Raw genomic sequence first — 19,872 nt, forward strand, 5'->3', positions numbered from 1 at the left:
AGGGGAATCAAACAGATGTGCATATCCAATTTTCCAAAGTGGTCATATATTATTAAACTGCTTATATCCCTACCACCCTACAAGTCAGCTACAATCAATATAGCCAGTCACAGCTTGAAACCAGAAGAAAATCACTCTGACTTCAGAGCAGAAATAGTTTTGCCTAGAAGTTCTAGCATTAAGGAAAAGAAATAAAAGAAGCCTGTTAATCCAAATAATTCCCAACTGGTGAAAATATGGATTGTGGTCAGGAGAAGTAAACATTTTCAGGTAGTGATGGGAAGAGGGGAGGGTGGGGTTAGGCAAGGGACCAATACACTGGGTGACCATACATGCCTAGGAGCCAATTCCCCAGGTTAAATGCTCTAAGTAGTTCTTGATGCTCATGGCTTTCCTTATTTTATCTCCCCAGACCACAAATTATCTAAAATCTCTGATATTTCTTTCCTGCCCTCAGTGGTCCTTAAAACTATAGACTTTGGTAACACAATAGCTTAGGCAACAGAAAAAAGGTAATGGTGTATGAGGGTTATTCTTTCCAGTAATTGGTTATTTCAAAATAAAATGTTTCTTGGTTGGGATTACTAGTAGAAGACAAAAACCCATTCTCTATTTAAAAAAAAAAAGGATTATTCCAACATTGGTCAACTCCCCAGGGGTATTTTAATTCAGCTCAAAAAGTATTATCATTACGAAGAATATTTTCATATAAATTTTCTAATTCTAAAATCCACATTCAACTAACAATACTTTGACATTATACAGGTCATCATTATTCACTGCAATATGCTTGGAAACCCTCAGTCTCCTAAGCCCTAACCTATTAATTACTCATGCCCAAGCTAAATTTCAGCTATCCTGTCACTTCAGGAGCTGGTTTCATGTTCTCAAACTCAAAACAATCATGGTGCCTCTTAAAATGTGATGAAACACCTGAACTTCTCTTTCTCTGTGCTAGAGTAGACTCTTCACCTGCTGGTAGGAATGGGAACAGCTAACATTACTAATTTCTGAACAAAGGTGAATTGCTCTTGCCTCCCAAAATAGTTCTTGCTATTTATCTTGTTTGGTATCAAAAGGCTTTATGCTTTTTTTCTTTTTTGCTTTTTAGGGCCTCACCCCAGCATACGGAGGTTCCCAGGCTAGAAGTCAAATCAGAGCTGTAGCCGCTGGCCTACACCACAGCCATAGCAATGCCAGATCTGAGCCATGTCTGCAACCTACACCACAACTCATGGCAACGATGGATCCTTAACCCAGGCCAGAAATCGAACCCACAACCTCATGGTTCCTAGTCAGATTAGTTTCCGCTGCACCACAATGGGAACTCCTCAAAAGGCTATATGCTTTTAGTTATGATCTAATTTCTCTTCTGAAGCATTCCGGAGAAATGGAAAATCGAAGATAAGCAGAGGCAGAAGGTGGTATATATTTGAGAATCTGAGAAGAAACTGTCTTACTACCCTGAACTTGAGCTCCAGAGGACAGGAATAGACACTACCAGAAAATCCTCAGTACCTAGCAAAGCAACAACATACTGGGCAGGTATACAAATTAAGAAAGCTATACCAAAAGGACAATGGAGGCCTTATTATATCAAAATCCTCTATGTTATCAAGAGAGTTATCTTCATAAAAGGTAGATCACTCATTTGCAATAATTAGTGAACATTTATTATAGGCTAAGCAATAAATTAATCCAGAGAAATTAGTAAAGTATAGACCCTGTCCTAAATGGCTCACAATCTGGCAAAGGAGACAGACATAGTTTATTCTAATACTACTGATAAGCACTAGAAGTCTATGTCAAGTTTTATGAGAACAGAGTTTAGGAAGTGACTAATTCTGCATGGTTGAAACGTCAGCCAAGACTTTACAGAGCAAGTAGCACTTGATCTTAAAGAATAAATAAGACTTCATTCACAAGATGAAGACAAGACAGGAGGGGGAATGGTTAAGAACAGTTTTCTAATTGTAAGAAACTACATATAAACACAGGTCTATACACACCAATGCCCATACCTAAGTTCAGGAAATGGCTAGTAATTTAATACAACTAGAATATTAGATTTGAGGGGAGAAAATCACTAAAGATAAGGCTGGAAAGGAAGAATGAGGCTAGATTGTGAAGAGCCTTTTCTGCCACATTTAGAAGTTTGAATTTTATCCTGTAGGCAAAGTTTTTAAGCAGAGTATCAATTAGATCTTTTAGAACAGTAGTAATAACAGAAAAGGTGGATTGAAAGAGAAATAATCAGAGGCATAGATTTCCAAGGTAACTATTCTAGCGGTTTAAATGAAAAAATGATGGAAGATATGCCTCAAGAATGTATTCACATCCATAAAAAATTCCAATGGTAACTATCTATACAATAAAATCCTAACTCAACACAGTATTCAAGGCCCTTGACAATCTAAAGTGTGCCTACCTTTCCAACTTCACTTCCTATCCCTTCTTTTCCCCATGCCACAATCCAGCTACATCAGACTATGTACCATTTCTTCCCCTGGTTATGCACATTCATTCTTCACTCACAGACTATTTGTTACTTCTGCACAGACAACTCTCAACAAACTCCTACTCATCCTTCAAAGACCAGGTTTAAAAAAAAGGTTATATCTGTAAAGTCTTCCCTGACTCCACCTCTCCCAAGGCAAAAATGTATTATTATACTTTCTTCCAGGCTTTCACATCACATCATTCATACCACTAATATAGTTTTTATCTATCCCCTCTGCTAGAATATAGCTGAAACCAATCATTTACAAATAAAATTCAAATTAAATTGTACATATAAAACCATGAAATTAACCTCTACACATATATATATATATATATATACACATATATATACACATATATTTTTTTTACCTGGTAAAACTTGAATTTGAACCCAAGAATATGACACAGTGTTTGCGGTTCACACATACTCATGTAAGATTCTAATAAAGATATAAAGAAGTCATCGTGTTCTGGCCTGCATTCAAACACTTCTAAAATGACATCCAGAACTCTATTGGGATCCAGATTAAAGCATCCTGCAACAGATGAGATATACACAAATTCAAAACTGATTATACATCATTTCTAGTAAAGCCATTAACTTTCAGGGACAAGTTACATAACAAAATAAAAATGTATTTAAAAACAACTTCTTTTACAAGTTTATTTCCCCTGCCCCCAAGGGAAATCTTCATAATTTTCAAGGTCACCAAGCCCACTCCCCATATTTTACAGATGAGAAATGTGACTTGCCCAGGATTACAAAGTAGATTAATGACAAGGCTGGGGCTAGAACCCAGGACCTGTGACACTAAGTGAATTTTCTATGCCACACTATCTCATCAGTTCTTACTCAGGCTAGTGAAAGAGATTCACCTGTTTTTTATTTTGGCCACACCTGTGGCATGGGGAAGTTCCAGAGCCAGGGATCAAACCCATGCCACAGCTGTAACCAGAGCCACAGCAGTGACAACGCCAGATCCTTAAACCCTGAGCCACCAGGGAACTCTGAAATTCACATTTTTAATTCTTAGCAAAATATGAAAACCAAACAATGCATTTTACAAGTTAGGTAACTAAATGGTTTTTTGATGTTTATGCAGAGGTATTTGGAATGTTGATAAACAAGTTAAAAGTTCGGGTTCATGAAAGTAGATCACCATTTTTAGAATCACTTAGTTTATCTTACATATACAATAGAGCTACAAAATATAATTGTACCACAAACTTATATTTATAGTTTTTGGCAGCATTCTAAAGGAAAACAGATATAATACTCCAACTAAAGAGATAAGAGAATACCAAGAAGCTGGGAACAAAACACAAGCAAAGCGAGAAGGAAGAAAACAATCCAGGTAAAGCAGGAAAAGGAACGAAAAGAACCACTGAATAGGTGCTGAAGGCTACTTATCCTTGCTAATCTCCTCAGATAAATTAAAAGGGCCAATGGACAGGAATTTAATAAACATTCCTAACAGTCACCCTACTCTTAGTAGTACATTACTACCTCTATTTGTAGTCAGCTTCAGCTGCTACCATAATTATATTATAGTGCAGTCACATCATATGGGCATTTAATTTATGAGAACGCAACCATTTACACACAGCAAAATAAAAGAGACAAATAATTTAAATGACATAGTCAATTCCACCCACCATTCCTCTCAATATAATGTAGACTATGACCCAGAGTGAGCTTATCAATCTTTTGTTTCCTCAGTTTACATCAGTTCCCTCATAACTTGTGGATCAAACTAAACGGAATTCTAGTATTTTACATTTTTCATTAGGAATAGCCCCTATATACAAGCTAACTAATCATCTGAAGCAAGCAAATAAACACTGATTTCTTTGCATGCTGGAGGAAAAAAGAACAATTGTATTGAACTTAAGGAAAGATGTTAGGTGTAATCATTATATTTTATGGGTAACTTAGGGGATTTTTGAAAGAAAATTTTTATATAACCTAGTTAATGATTTCTGGATTACTTCTTTTATCTCTACTCTTAAGTTTACTAAATGCTATAAAACTAATATCTAATTTGCAGTATTTTAGCAATAACTTAGAAAACCAAACTCTCCCAAATATAAGAAGTATTTCTTTCCTTTTTAATGAAATCCAAAGTTAAGAACACATTTTCTCATATTTCTCACACTAAGGAAAAAAAGAACCAAACGTGGTGATCACCTGTTACAGAAAAGAGCTCCAGACATTCATAAATTTTCCAAAGAGATATTACTAAAAGTTCTGGGAAGAAAACTTCTGAATATTTTTGCCTTTCTTTGCACCCCCCCCCAAAAGTATGGCCTATGAATGAACAGGTGACTCGAAAACAGCAACTGGTGAAAATATAAAACAATATAACTACTTTGTAAAGTTGGCAGTTTCTTTAAAGTTAAACTTAACACCTACCCATATGAACCAGCCATTTCATTCCTCGGTATTTACGTCAAGAGAAATAATGTCTACGTCCTTACAAAGACTTTAACACTAATATTCATGGCAGCTTTATTTATAACAGGACACTATCAAATATCCATCAACATGTGAATGGATAAACAAATTGCAGTACAGTATAACTGTAAAATATACAATGGAATACTACTCAGCAATAACAAGGAAAAAACTAACACAAGCGACAACACGGATGAATTACAAAATAAATATGCTGATGAAATAAGCCACACAAAAAGGAATACTCACTATATGATTCTATTTATAAAAGATTTATAGAAAATGCAAATTAATCTATGGCTTAGGAAGCAGATCGCGGATTACCTGAGGAGAAGGAAAGAGGGAGTAAGTGGAGGGGGGATGAAATACAAAGGGGCAAGAGGAGGAGTTTCCTTGTGGTACAGCAAGTTAAGGATCCGGCAGATGTCACTGCAGTGGCTTTGGTCACTGTTGTGGTATGGGTTCAATCCCTGGCCCAAGAACTTCCACATGTTGCAGGAACAGCCAAAAAAAAACAAAAAAGGGCAAGAGATAAGAGGAAATGTGTGTGTGTGTGTGTGTGTGTGTGTGTGTGTGTGGTGGGGGTAATAGAAATGTGAATTATCCAGACTGGTGATATTTTCACAGGTGAATACATACATTAAAACTCAAATTGTATACTTTAACTGCACATTTCATTGTATGTCAATTATGCCTGGATAAAGCTAGGAAAAAATGCCTCCAAACTGGTATAACACTGAAAATGGATTATGGAAATAAGATCTAGCAAATTCTCCAACTTTATAACTGCTCCTACATTTAATAAATATAAAAATTCAATCACTAAATAAAAATGAATAATGCTCTATTCTAGTAGAGAGGACAAAAGACACACTGAAAATAATTTTGAAAAAAATGGCTGGCTTATAATTACCCATTAAGCTACATACACAAAACTCGTGAATAAGAGTGTGAATAAAACACAGTATTTACAACATGTTACATGGAAATGCTTGATTTTATTCACACTGCTTTTAAATTTATATTCTCAATGTGCTACAACATAAACAACTTTTGTACCTTTCACAAAAGAAAAACTGGCTTATGAATTTTCTATTAAATATCTCACATGTCATTAAGTTAGTCCAATCAATTGAAATGACCTTGGCCACATAACATGGAAAATGTAAACAAACAAGGGATTTAGAAAATCATTTTTAAAATCTTAGAGACCTGCTAAATAACCGTTAAGCTACTTCACATACAATGAGATTCTAATAACGATAAGGGTGAAATGCCCAAAATTTTTTTTTATAATGGCAGCTCTGGTAGAATAGGCAGTATTGTGCTCAAACACCTTAAGAAGGCATCAACAGTCATGTGCTCTTGAGATAAATCATATGCCTAGCAGCTCTCTACCTCTAGGATAAGGAATACAGACATATATATGCCTTTAGAGTAGCAAACAGGGAATCATATTGGAAGTGGAAACTTTTTTTTTAGGGCCAAACCCATGACAAATGTAAGTTCCCAGGTTAAGGGTCAATGGTGGACTTGTGATGGCCATGGATTCAGTCCTTCATTTAAATAAACAATAATAACTACCCACTATGCACCAGGTGCTTGTAATACAGAGATTAATAAAATACCTTCCCTACCCTTGAGGAGAGTTCACACCTTTTGGGTGATACATCTTTGAAGAAATGCACTGAAAAGTAACTGAGGTTTCCCCAAAGATGGACAAAATAGTGCATATATTAGAGCAAGTGATTGCAATTAGAGGTCAAAAATATGACTAAAGTGACAATGGTTGTTTTAGAAATAGGTCAAACTGAGATTCTTAACAGAAACAAAAAGACAAAGGTAATACTCTAAATATGACTGTACATTTCAGACAAAAAAAAACAGAGTTATAGCTTCAATCATCATGTTCCTGACAGAATGAACCTTAAAAGACAGAGAAAAGCCATATTTTGAACAAAAGGACATGATCCGGTATGAGGAATTACTTTAGAAACAAGCTATGCTACGGTCTGACTGTTTTCTGTATCCCCAAAATTCATATGTTGAAATTCTAATGCCCAATGTGATGGTATCAGAAGGTAGGGGCCTTTGGGAGGTGAACAGGTCATGAGCAGAGCTCTCATGGATCAGATTAATGCTCTTAAAAGAGAGTTCCCTTGCTCCAGCACCCTCTAACATGTGAGGATATAGCAAGAAGCTAGCAGTCTGGAGTTCCCATTGCGGCTCAGTGGTAACAAACCCAACTAGAATCCATGAGGACACAGGTTCAATCCCTGGCCTCACTCAGTGGGTTAAGGATCCAGCATTGCCATGAGCTGTGATATAGGTCGCAGACATGGCTCAGAACTCAGCTTGGATCTTGCGTTGCTGTGGCTGTGGTTGTGGTGGAAGCTGGCAGGCTCAGCTCTGATTCAACCACTAGCCTGGGAACTTCCATATGCCTTGAGTGAGCCCTAAAAAGCAATCGATCAACCAATCAATAAAAAGTTAGCAGTCTGCAACCTTGAAGAGGGCCTTCATGAGAACCCAACCATACTGGCACCCTGATCTTGGACTTCCAGTCCCCAGAACTATGAAAAGTACATTTCTGTTGTTTATAAGCCCCTCCAGTCTGTCGTACTTCATTATAGAAGCCCAAATGGACTAAAACAAGCTAATCAAAACTTCTGCTAGACTATTACTAAGAAATAGAATTTGCAAAAATCTGCACATCTCAAGGCAAGAACAAGAGTACCAAGATGTAGAGAAATGTACTTAACAAAATAAAAGCTTTAATTGTAAAAAAAAAAAAAAAATCTATGCTTGAGAACACCAACTACTGTCTCTTTTTTTAAAAAAATAAAGCTACATGATTGCTATACTCTAGTTATTTAGACAAGAAACCAATAAAGCAAAATCTTAGATAAAGGCAACAGTCAACTGGTTTCCTTTTCCAAAGGATAAGAGAGAACTGATGCAATGATAAAATGTTTCAAGGCTTACTGGCTCTTATATCCAGACTGATCCAAAGATAAAATACTACATACATTCAAGATAATGTAGTAAAAGGGGTTAAATGTCCCATAATCTGCCAAACAATAAAATCATTTGACTTAGTGTTTTATATTGTTTTTAATGTTTCTTTGGTTAGCTAACAAGCAACTGAGAGGACTTGTGACACTGAAGGAGGAGAGACTCTCGCCCCACTCTTCCCCATCTCCAGCCAAATCTACAACCTTGGACATCAGGTGACGAATGAAGGTCCTGAGGCTTGGTGAAGAGGGCTCTGATTCTGGGTGAGAAGGAAAGGGTTAGAAAGCCAAGGCCAAAAAGATCCCAGACCACTATACCCAAATCCAGGAAGAACTACTTTCAATCTCCAGAACTAAACTCAAGTAAGTGAGAACTTTTGATTTAAAGCAGGGATCCATATACTACAGCCTGTGGATCAAATCCATTCAATTTTTGTAAATAAAGTTGTACTAGAACACAGACACACTCATTTATTTACACATTCTTCATTGCTGCTTTCACACTACAATGGCAAAAGGGAATAGTTTGCAAAAAAAACCATATGGCCCACAAAGGAAAAAAATATTTACTATCTCACCCTTTACAGAAAAAGTTTGCTAACCACTATTTTAGAAGAAAGGAAAGGAAAGACGACCTAACTATGACTTTGTGGAAGGGCATTCAGAAGAGAAGAGTGCTTATAGTTTAATTTGGCAATCAAAGGCGTCCATCTCTGATATCTTTCCATTTAATTTCTAAAAGATGCTTTTTGCCACCTTAATGCAGGGATCATTTGTGAGGCACCTGTGACCTAGCAGCTCAAGAGCCTAATAATCACATCCATTCCTATTCAAACTTGGTGTCAGACTTGAGATCACAACCATCTGGCAGACTCCTAATGGTTCTTCTTCCTTGCTTGCCTGCTTGCAGTCAACAGTCCCAGGCTATCTGAGAGGATATAAATTTTTTTTATACTTAGGATATAAAGATTTTGATGTACCAGAATCTTTTAGGGAACAAATGACTACTTTTTAATTATAGAATGATAAATAAGAATTTCTCCTAATCAGACCAAGTACCCTGAAACACAAGTGTACCTAAAATGCATGCCTCCCAAACCAGAAATCAGTTCTGCCAATGGCTGGTGAGGGAGATCAGACCTGAGATAGTATTGTATGAAGAATTATCTGACTGCTCCTAAAGAGATAAAAATGGGGATGAACAAGTGGAAACTCATCCAAAATGCCATGAAAAACAGGATGCCAACTTAGTGAACTGCTCTGGCCAAATGAGACAAGGCCTGCATGGAGTCTGCACTGAAGGAGAATCCAATAAATTCTAACACTGAAAGAGTGAGTACTCATTGGAATTGAAGTCTTTTTGCCTTTTTTTTTTTTTTGCTTTTGAGAGCTGCACCTGTGGCATGTGGAGGTTCCCAGGCTAGGGGTCGAATCAGAGCTACATCTGCTGGCCTACATCACAGCCATAGCAACACAGGATCCGAGCCGTGTCTACAACCTACACCATAGCTCACAGCAGTGCCAGATCCGTAACTCACTGAGCAAGGCCAGGGATCGAACTTGCAACCTCATGGTTCCCAGTCGGATTCGTTTCCACTACGCCATGACAGGAACTCCTAGAAATGAAGTCTTAACTTCAACTTTAATGTCAATGAGAAATCCCTTTCTCAAACAATGGGGGAGAGGACAGAGTCAGCTAACCAAAGAGAAACAAACACCGAGCCAAGGAAATGAACTATCTAAAATCCTCCATGTCAAGGAAAAGAGGCTAAGAATCACTATAAACTCTACAAGAAAAGGGGAAATATTCATTCATTTTTCAACAAATATTTATTCAGCACCTTCATACCAGACACTGAGATTAGAGGTACTAAACAAAAGACAAAAACCCCTGTCCTCATGGAGCTTACTTACATTCCAGTGTGGGTGTGGCACAAAATACATTGCATATCATATGGTGATAAGTGCTCAGAAGAAAAACAGTGAACAACAATGAGTGCTGAAGGGAGTGGCCAGAGAAGGCTACACTGCAGAAGTGGCATTTGAGTGTTTCTGGGCTAGCATGCTTTGTAGTATACCTAATGGACCAGAATAAAGGTTTAGGCCAAGAAATCAAATTATTTATACTCATGGAATATCTGTGTAAGTCACGAGCTTGCAGTTGTGACTGCCACACTGTTCTTCAGACAGTAACATAACCTGTTCTCTATGGGAGCACAATTCAAGAAGAGAAAGTACACAGTGTACATTTTTCCCAGTTAGATAAAAGCATACTTTCAAGAAAATCCCACTCTGAAAAAAATGCTCCCAAAATAATAAAGGACTAAAAAAGTATAAACTCGCAAGGACAAAAAAATAGAAGAAAAAAGGATGGACAAGAGACGTCGACAAATAAGCAGCTAAAAAAAATTGAGGACCTTACACAGCACAGAATTTTTATGTGGGGAATATCATCTTAAGAGAGTACACGGTAGGATATAAGAAAAGACAAACCTGTAGCAAAGGCACTATTGACAAGCATCTCAAACTAGATCAAAATGCTGCAGGAAAAATGTAGAGCTAAGCCTGGAAAGGATACAAAGGAAACCCTACAGGAGGATTTTCTTAAAATGGGTCACTTCCACACAGGTAAGCAAGAGCCCTGCAGCTCTAGGGGGCTATCAGTCTTGGTATTAAATTGACAATGGGAGAAAGTAGCAAAGAGAGTAATCATTGCCAGAACTAGAATGATCTCAAAAAAAAATGATAAATCCATACCTCTATACCTATTGGTCATCAAAAGCCTAAACTAAAAACAAAGACAAATGTAGTAAAACTAGTTTTACCTAGGTCCCCACTGGGGAAAGGGGATAGGGACTGAACACCTCTCCCTTTCTTCATCATAAATTTCAAAAACAGAGAAAGAACCGAGAAGTTGAACATAAGCATCCTCTAAAATATAAGCAGTGAAGCAAGAAATACAATTTCTCTAACAGGTCTCAAAACCTAAGACACCTAGGAGTTGTAAAATCTTCCCTGAGATAGCACAACATCTAACAAACAGCAAAAATTCTTTCCATCTTAAAAAAAAAAAAAACAGGAGTACCCTACTTTTCTATCATTCATTCCTCCTTTCCATAGAAATCAACTATTTCCTCCAAATGCTCAATGCAAATAAAAAGAATAACGCTAAAGAAATTCTATGTAAAAGGTAAAGAGTAACATTTTCGTATTTGGTGCACTTTTACAACATCTGCTGCACTTACTTTAACAGACTGTTGTAAAGATAAATTAAAATGTATATCAAAGTTGCTTGGTATTTTTAAAATCAAGGTCAAAGGAACTAAACATCTCCACATTTCAAGAGTTCACTGAGGATTTTTATTAAATTTTCATATTCGTTTACTTATTTTCTGCCCTCCAGAAAATTGAGAAATAACGTAAAAATTAAAGATAGAAATACTAGAGAGGAGAAACTAATACAAGTATAAAGGTAACAGTTACAAAAAGATTTCTTGTGAATATCATCCCTAAATTTATTATTACTGATTAACAATCTTAAAAGTACAAGCTGGACACTTCTGTCATTTCTTAATTTAAAAACAAAAACCTATAGGGAATGCACTAATTTTGTTAATATGGATATTCTTCAATAGTTAAAAATTTATCTTAGTAACATACTATATACAGGTATACATCTTACCTATTAAAGATTTGATATTTTCTAAGATTAGATCACTAGTAATATTTCCAGATAAATCTTGCCCCAATTCAGCAATCAGCTTGGCATAACCTTCATTCTCTTCTCTTAACAAATTGAATTTTTGCTGTTTATAACTGAAATTAGATAAACATTGTAAAGCAGATAACATTAATTTCCATTAACAAGCTTGCATAAGAGTAATATATTCTTCTCACTGAATTTTCTTACTCTCTTATATAAAACAATCATAAGAAAAGTTATTGCAAGTTTACCTCCTTTCTATCCCTTAAGAAAGAAAATGACAATGGTTCGTAAGAGACACCCCAATGTTAATTAAACAGGGGAAACAAACTACACAAGGAAAGGATATCGCTAACAACCTACCGCTATTTCCATCATTAACAAGAATATACCCTAGAGTAAAGCCATAGTTGTAAATTATTGTATTGGTAGTAATAAAAGCATTAAATATTATTTTAACTTCTAATATGGAAAAAAAAATATTGGCTTCACACAGGTAAAGTTCACTGCTGACTCAATAATCATAGGCTACTCTTAAAAGGTAAAAACAAGAAACATGCTAACAGCAACAACAAAACTCAAAATGCCTTTAGAAACTTCTAGCATTCAATATGAGAACTAAAACACAACATACTCAGGTACTCGATCTGCAACATAAAAATACATGTACTTACAAGAGTTTTGTCTTGATTTTAACTGACTTTTGATTGAATTGCTGTGATTGTTTGATAAGCCCTAATGATTCCAATGTTTCTGGATCCAAGCGTTCCTTTAGAACTGTGTCTGAAACTAAATACTGTATTAAAAAATATTAAAGGCCATTTATTCCTCAGCATTCCAATCATGCATCCACAATCTTAAACAGAGTCAAAATAATTTTCCCAAATAGGAATATTAAAATCGCATTGTGTGGGGGGGTATATATATATACATATATCTCACACACATCAATAACTTATAATTTACAAAAAAGCTTCGAACTTCAATTTAACAAAAATGGTGACATTCCAAGTATTGAAAATATAACATAGAGCTCTTTTAAAAAATTCACTAAAAATTATATGCATATGGTACACAACCTACAAATGACAAGAACCACAGATAAAATTCTGACTAAAATTGAGCCTGTCAACTGAATTCTCTTTAAGATAATGCAGCACTACAGCCTTCTTTGGTTTCTAATGATTAAGTCAAATTCTAGTGCAGCAAAGACAAGGACATTCTTCTAGGTCTAAAGAATGGCATTCCTCCTTGGTTCTAAATTTATGAACATAAAATGGTTTACTAGACAATGATTATTATGACAAGTTCTAGAATTTATTATTTTTAAACTACCTCCATTCTTTTTCTCCTTGCCTAATAAAGAGTTTATGAAAAATTGTTCAGTTTAAAAACTGTTCACGTCATTTCCACTAGATGCTTACCTTTTCCTTTATTAGGAACTTTCTAGGTCAGGAATATCACCAAAAGTTTTATATGTATAGACAGTTTAAGTTACATGGTAGCATGCCTATCTCATAGAAATAATGAGCATCTAATTTACATAGCATTCCATTTCACAACCCAAATCTCACCTTATAATGAAGTCAACTATAAGTCAATATCCTCCTCCATTAATATGATTAGCTGTGATTACAATCATTCCATGTAAAATTTAGAAACAAAGTATTTTTTAAAACTTACCAAACATGCTAATACCAATTGTGTAAAATAGTCTCTCTTGCTTTTTTCTTCTAAACAATTTGTCTCAATATCTACAATGACGAAGAAAAAAAAAAGATAAAAAATTTGATTGATTTTTCTAGATTCCAGAACTATAACAAGATACTTATTTTCTTTAAAACTAGCTAATTTTAAAATGACTCGTTCTGAATTAGGGGAAAAAATTAACTATGGTTAAGCACGAGCTGTCTTTCGTATGCATATGAATACTTAGAATTAATTTCTCCTGATCCTGGAAACGGACCATATGACCATTAAATGGTTAGTCAATTATACAGGAGCTATATGCTCTGGTACTGGAAGCAACAAAGCTTCCAAAAAGTACTGTTTTCAAAAATGGAAACATTCAAGCAAGTTTTAATGACCATATGTCAGAGATGCTAAGGTGAAAAGCTGAACTGGGTGACAACAAAGATCTCTTCTAACACTCTATTACTCATGAAGATCAAACCTCTGATTTTGGCCACTTTGGTAACATGTACCATATTCTAACCAAGCTACTTGGTCACCAACTCTATGTATGAAGACAGCATTAAAGGCTATTTTTAACATCCTATTTTGAATTACAATTCTAGTCAGCAAGGAAAAATTCAGTCAAGATTTTCATTTTCTTTCTCCTGAATTTTTTTTTTTTTAAACTGAGACCTGGAGTGGAGTTCCCGTCATGGCACAGCAGAAACAAATCCGACTAGGAACCATGAGGTTGTGGGTTCGATCCCTGGCCTGGCTCAGTGGGTTAAGGATCTGGCGTTACCGTGAGCTGCGGTGTAGCTCACAGACGCAGCTCAGAACCCGCATTGCTGTGGCTATGGCGTAGGCCAGCAACTGTAGCTCCAATCTGACCTCTAGCCTGGGAACCTCCATATGCCACAAGTGAGGCCCTAAAAAGAGCAAAAAGAGGAAAAAAAAAACTGAGACCTGGAGCTCCCATCATGGCTTAGCGGAAACGAATCTGACTAATATCCATGAGAACATAGGTTCGATCCCTGTCCTTGCTCAGTAGGTTAAGGATCCAACATTGCTGTGACCTGTGATATAGGCTGCAGATGCAGCTGGGATCTGGCATTGCTGTGGCTGTGGCATAGGCCAGCAGCTACAGCTCCGATTCGACCCCTAGCCTGGGAACTTCCATATGCCGAGGGTACCGCCCTAAAAAGACACACACGAAAAAAATGAGACCTCCTTGAGTTTCAGTAAATTATTAAAAGATATTTGTCAATTTTCTCATCTAAAGTATGGAAAAAATAAACAATTAGCTCTAAATGCCAAGTATCAAAAACTTTACTGATCTCAGGATTGTTGCTTTAACTGATTATATGCCATTATTCTATTTTTAAAGTCAACTCACATTCGGGATGTGCTAGAGAGAAAGACACTGATTTTAGCAATGTAATAAAAATTGTCCTTTAAGAGGTCTAGGGTTCCCCCTCCCCCAAAACAGACATCCTGCCACTGCTTTGCTTCAGTTTACTTTCTATTGCCATCACTAAGAATCAAAAGAGAAGAGGATTTACTAAATACATCCACATTTTCCTGGCCCCTCTCCACTTTCTGTTCTTGGGCAGTGCCATTTCCCAATATCCTGGCCACTATAGCTAAGCACACAGTCAGATCAAGCATAATAAAGGAATTTCAGGGTGTAATCTATACAATGTAAAGTGCAGTACAATCTCAATCTCTCAATAAGACTTTTAATCCATGTGTATCTCATCAATCCCTTCTAGGGACTCCTAGCTTTCTCCCCCATTATCTGGTCTTCTGGTCCCCCTTTGGCCTAGAACTTCGAGGATACTGACCTATTCTTTTAACCAATCTCTATCTGCCTCCAAGGCTCTACAATCTCTAAGATCTACTGCCAAGATCCCTAAGATCAGAGCTTTGGGGTAGCAGGTTCATCCTCTTCAAGTCAAGTCTACTCTCCTCTTAGCCATCAGACCTGGTAAGATACCACTCTCTAGGTGCCAACCATGTTAGGAAATGCTTAACAGGATCTCAGTAAGTTTCTCAGCTGAACAACCTTAATAACCAATATAGGACTTTATTACCCCTATATTTTTTTAATTTTGTTCTAACTCATGAAACCATTCTAATAAATTCATTCACTATTCCTGACTCAAGCCTAAATCAGCACCTATTAAGTTCTCTTTAATTTCCCTCTCATTTTAAAAAGTCCTCAGCCATTCCCAACTCTAGGCCCAGTCTCACCAACCACCTAACCAAGCTCAGAGGTCCCATCAGTGCATCATGTTACATCAGACTCTCCTTTCAGGGCAACATAGCTCTCAGGCCCCTGTACCCATACATGATTAATCTTTTGAAGGAAATTGCTATCTTTTAACCAAAAAAGTATGACACTGATTTCTCTTATAACTGTTAAAATATTAGAATGATAATATGATGCAGTAAGAAGATCATGGACTCTAGAACCAAAAAGACCCAGGTTGAAACTCTGCCTTACTAGTTGTGTGACCTTGAAAAATCACTTTTCTGAGCTTCGATTTTCTGATCCATACACCTATCTTACAGAAATTGCTATGAGAATTAAAATGAAATTAAATGCTTAACATATAGAAGGTGCTCCTAAATGACACCTACATTATTATTACTGTTATCATAATTATAATTATCATTATTATTATTAGAGATAGCTCACATTCTTACTCCTATTCCCCTACCTTGGTCTGGGGTCACCCTTGGATCATTTTTATTTTCTGCCAAGGGTGGGGGTGGGTGAGTGAGGGGGCAGGTGAGGGAAATTCTCTTTCCAAGTTGGCCGTCCTAATCTTGCTTGTAAAAATGGACTGGATAAGCTAAAAGAAATTTCCCAAGAGCAACCAAACATCATCTTCATGAATTCGTGTTACTAGTGAAAAGCAATGACTTGTAACAATAATTCATATTACTAAATAACTATGAAGGGAAAAATATATTCTAATAAAATAAATCAATAAAAAGACATCACTAGAACTTACTAGTAAGCTGATAATTGATGATTACCCAAAGACATAAAATGTCCTTCTGACACTATCAAGGAATAACAGCTTCCACAAAATGACACCTACAAATCACTCTTTCAGTCTTATAAATTAATAGCAATAACAATTTAAATTGAAACTTGTCTCATGTTATATTTATTTGTAACATAATGCAGTATCTTTAGTGCCTGCTCTAAAAACTAAGCTTAAAAGGTTTGTTGTTGGCATAAATTAATCAATCCAATAGACAGCATGAATAAATACTTTATCATCTAAATCAAGACAGTTTTATCCAATGTACAGTGGTTTGATGTGGGATCTTGGTTCCCAGACCAAAGACTGAACTGGGGCCACTGTGGTGAAAATGCCAAATCCTAACTACTAGACCACCAGGGAACTCCCTAGACAAGCAAAGTTTTAAGACTGAAAGAAGGCACAATCAATAATTGTGCCAAGGAAAACAAAATAGGGACATATGGTCACTCCACCAATGGTCTGCTCTTTTCATTCATCATTCACAGTCCACATACATTTTGACCTGTCCCTACCATTATTGCTGTTATAAAATCTTAAACATCCTTAAGGATCTAGGACCAGGCATCTAGATTTGTTGCAATCAAATTCTGGACTCTCAGTAAGACAGTTAAGTAACCTATCTAATTCTAGGAATTAAGATTAATGAGCTAAAATAATTCATTCCAGCTTGATAAATTCTCAGAGGATAAGTCTTAGTTTAAAGTGAACATTATGTCTGGTAATGTTTTCTACTAGATCAAAGTTATAGAAACCATAAGATTGATGAGGAAAACTGTGTTCAAAGATACTTTAATTCAGATTTAAAATCAGAGAAATAAATTTGTAATATATATTATTTTTTAAATCCATGCTTCCCATGGAGGGACACTACCTTTTGTTCTAAGTCAAAGAAACATTCTTTTCTTATCTTGCATGAATTCTTATTTATTCTGGACAAATAGAGAAGTTGCTATTTCCAAAGCTGGTTTCTCATCCTCAAAACAAAAGTACTTTTGATTACTTTGGCTCTTCTTGCTCTTTCTAAAATTAAGAAGAATCAAAAGAGTACAATAGCAAAGTAAATATCTCTTGAGTGTCCTGAGTTTGAGATTCTGACATTTATTGATAACCTGCATTGAATAATATGAATTATGTGGTTACCAAAATCTGAATAATTCAGACTAACTTAACTTCAGAAAACTTGGCTTTTTTACTTGAAATGACTTAATTTAGCTCAATTTTATATAAAGATACATTCTGAAAAAAACTATTTGAATTATAAACTAAAACTATTCAAAGCTAGTTTATAAACAGTGATTATATTCACATTTGACTTATAATACTAGATTCTTTATAAAATAAAAACTATATTCTAGATTTGTAGAAACATTTGTAAAATCCTTTGTTTGAAAGAAAATACTTAACAGAGTACATTAATCTACGAAACAACACTTTTTACGGGTGAAAAAAAGGCTTAATAATACCTACCTAATATGCAGAATACGTCAGCAAGAATAGAGGGCATATCCTCACGAAATTCCTAATTTAAAAAAATACAATTATTTACAGTAAATATTAGAATAGCACACTAGCAGGTATTATGGTTTCAGAATAACACTCTTCAGTAAAACTTAAAAAATAACAAAATTAAACCAACTATAATGGAAAAAATAAAAATTGTAAAATAAAAAAAATGGAAAAAAAACTAACAAAACTATGTTGACAAATAATAAAATTATTTGGAGTTCCCATCATGGCACAGTGGAAACAAATCCGACTAGGAACCATGAGGTTGCAGGGTTTGATCCCTGGCCTCGCTCAGTGGGTTAAGGACCTGGCATTGTTGTGAGCTATGGTGTAGGTTGCAGGTGCAACTTGGATCCTGCATTGCTGTGGCTGTGGTGTAGGCCGGCAGCTGTAGCTCCAATTCACTCCCTAGCCTGGAAACCTCCAAATGCCACGGTGCAGTCCTAAAAAGCAAAAAAAAAAAAATTAAAAAATAAAATAAAAAAATACAACTCTTCAAGGAGTTCCCATTGTGGCTCAAAGGGTTAAGAACACAACATAGTGGAGTTCCCATCATGGTGCAGCAAAAACAAATCCGACTAGGACCCATGAGGATGTGGGTTCAATCCCTGGCCTTGCTCAGTGGGTTAAGGATCTGGCATTGCCACAAGCTGCAGCATAGGTCTGGATCCCATGTTGGTATGGCTATGGGGTAGGCCTCAGCTGCAGCTCCAGTTCAACCCCTGATCTGGGACCTGGGAACTTCCATATGCTGCAGGTGTGTCCATAAAAAAAAAAAAAAAAAAAAAAAAGGAAAAAAAAGGAAATTATTTAAGGTTCATAATACAGAGAAAATAAAAAGAGGGAAATAATGATAGGAAATGTCTACCATCAATAAACTTGATTTTAAAAAAAGAAACAGGAGATCCCATCGTGGCGCAGTGGTTAACAAATCCAACTAGGAACCATGAGGTTGTGGGTTCGATCCCTGGCATCGCTCAGTGGGTTAAGGATCCGGCATTGCCTTGAGCTGTGGTGTAGGTCGCAGATGCGGCTCGGATCCCACATTGCTGTGGCTCTGGTGTAGGCTGGCGGCTACAGCTCCGATTAGACCCCTAGCCTGGGAACCTCCATATGCTGCAGGTGCGGCCCTAGAAAAGGCAAAAGAAAGAAAAGAAAGGAAAGAAAGGCAGGAAAGGCAGGAGAGGAGAGGAAAGGAAAGGAGAGGAGAGGAGAGGAGAGGAGAGGAGAGGAGAGGAGAGGAGAGGAAAGGAAAGGAAAGGAGGAAGGAAGGAAGGAAGGAAGGAAGGAAGAGAGAAATAGGGAGTTCCTGTCGTGTTGCAGCAGAAATGAATCTGACTAGGAATCATGAGGTTGTGGGTTCGATCCCTGGCCTCGCTCAGTGAGTTAAGGATCCAGCATTGTCATGAGCTGTGGTGTAGGTCACAGACGCAGCTCGGATCCTGCGTTGCTATGGCTGTGGTGTAGGCCGGCAGCTACGCTCAGATTCGACCCCTAGCCTGGGAACCTCCATATACCTTGGGTGTGGCCCTAAAAAGCAAAAAAAAATAAATAAATAATAAATTTAAAAAGAAACTTAAACAAGCACCTCAGGTAATAATAACACAAATGAGTAACATTTTTCCAATGACATTTCATGTCAGAAGCCCTGGAATTTGGAGTACTTCACACCTACCTAAAGCAAGACTGTTAAAAATGGTACACTTTTTATCTTTAAAAGATGTGCACATGCCTAAGTCGACAATGAGCTATGCAAAAATCACAGTGCTATCAGAAGAACAGAAATCTAAAAGACACAATAATAATTGCAAGCTGTTGTCTCACAACTCAAGTTTCTGAAGATGAAAACAATTAGGGAGTCCCCGTTGTGGCACAGCGGAAGTGAATGCAACTAGTATCTATGAGGATGCGGGTTCAATCCCTGGCCTTGCTCAGTGGGTCAGGGATCTGGCGTTGCCA

At 36.6% G+C, this 19,872-nt stretch overlaps 1 protein-coding gene across 12 annotated transcripts in view; it reads right to left on the minus strand.

Annotated features, from left to right (window-relative positions):
• The window catches only part of THOC2 (THO complex subunit 2), a 114,455-nt gene that overhangs the window by 69,276 nt on the left and 25,307 nt on the right, over nucleotides 1-19,872 (minus strand). For all 12 annotated transcript variants that reach the window (XR_007132760.1, XR_007132761.1, XR_007132762.1 and 9 more), the window contains exons 4-8: nucleotides 17,875-17,926; nucleotides 13,358-13,428; nucleotides 12,349-12,470; nucleotides 11,654-11,787; nucleotides 2,872-3,038 (exon numbers count right to left, since the gene is read on the minus strand). Coding sequence is in view for 8 of the 12 variants with exons in the window: in XM_047763940.1 (XP_047619896.1) it covers nucleotides 2,872-3,038; nucleotides 11,654-11,787; nucleotides 12,349-12,470; nucleotides 13,358-13,428; nucleotides 17,875-17,926 (546 nt within the window). In the remaining 4 variants the exon portion in view is untranslated. The remainder of the gene's footprint in view (nucleotides 1-2,871; nucleotides 3,039-11,653; nucleotides 11,788-12,348; nucleotides 12,471-13,357; nucleotides 13,429-17,874; nucleotides 17,927-19,872) is intronic.

This window comes from Phacochoerus africanus, chromosome X (genome assembly GCF_016906955.1).
Source record: "Phacochoerus africanus isolate WHEZ1 chromosome X, ROS_Pafr_v1, whole genome shotgun sequence".
Lineage (NCBI taxonomy): Eukaryota > Metazoa > Chordata > Mammalia > Artiodactyla > Suidae > Phacochoerus > Phacochoerus africanus.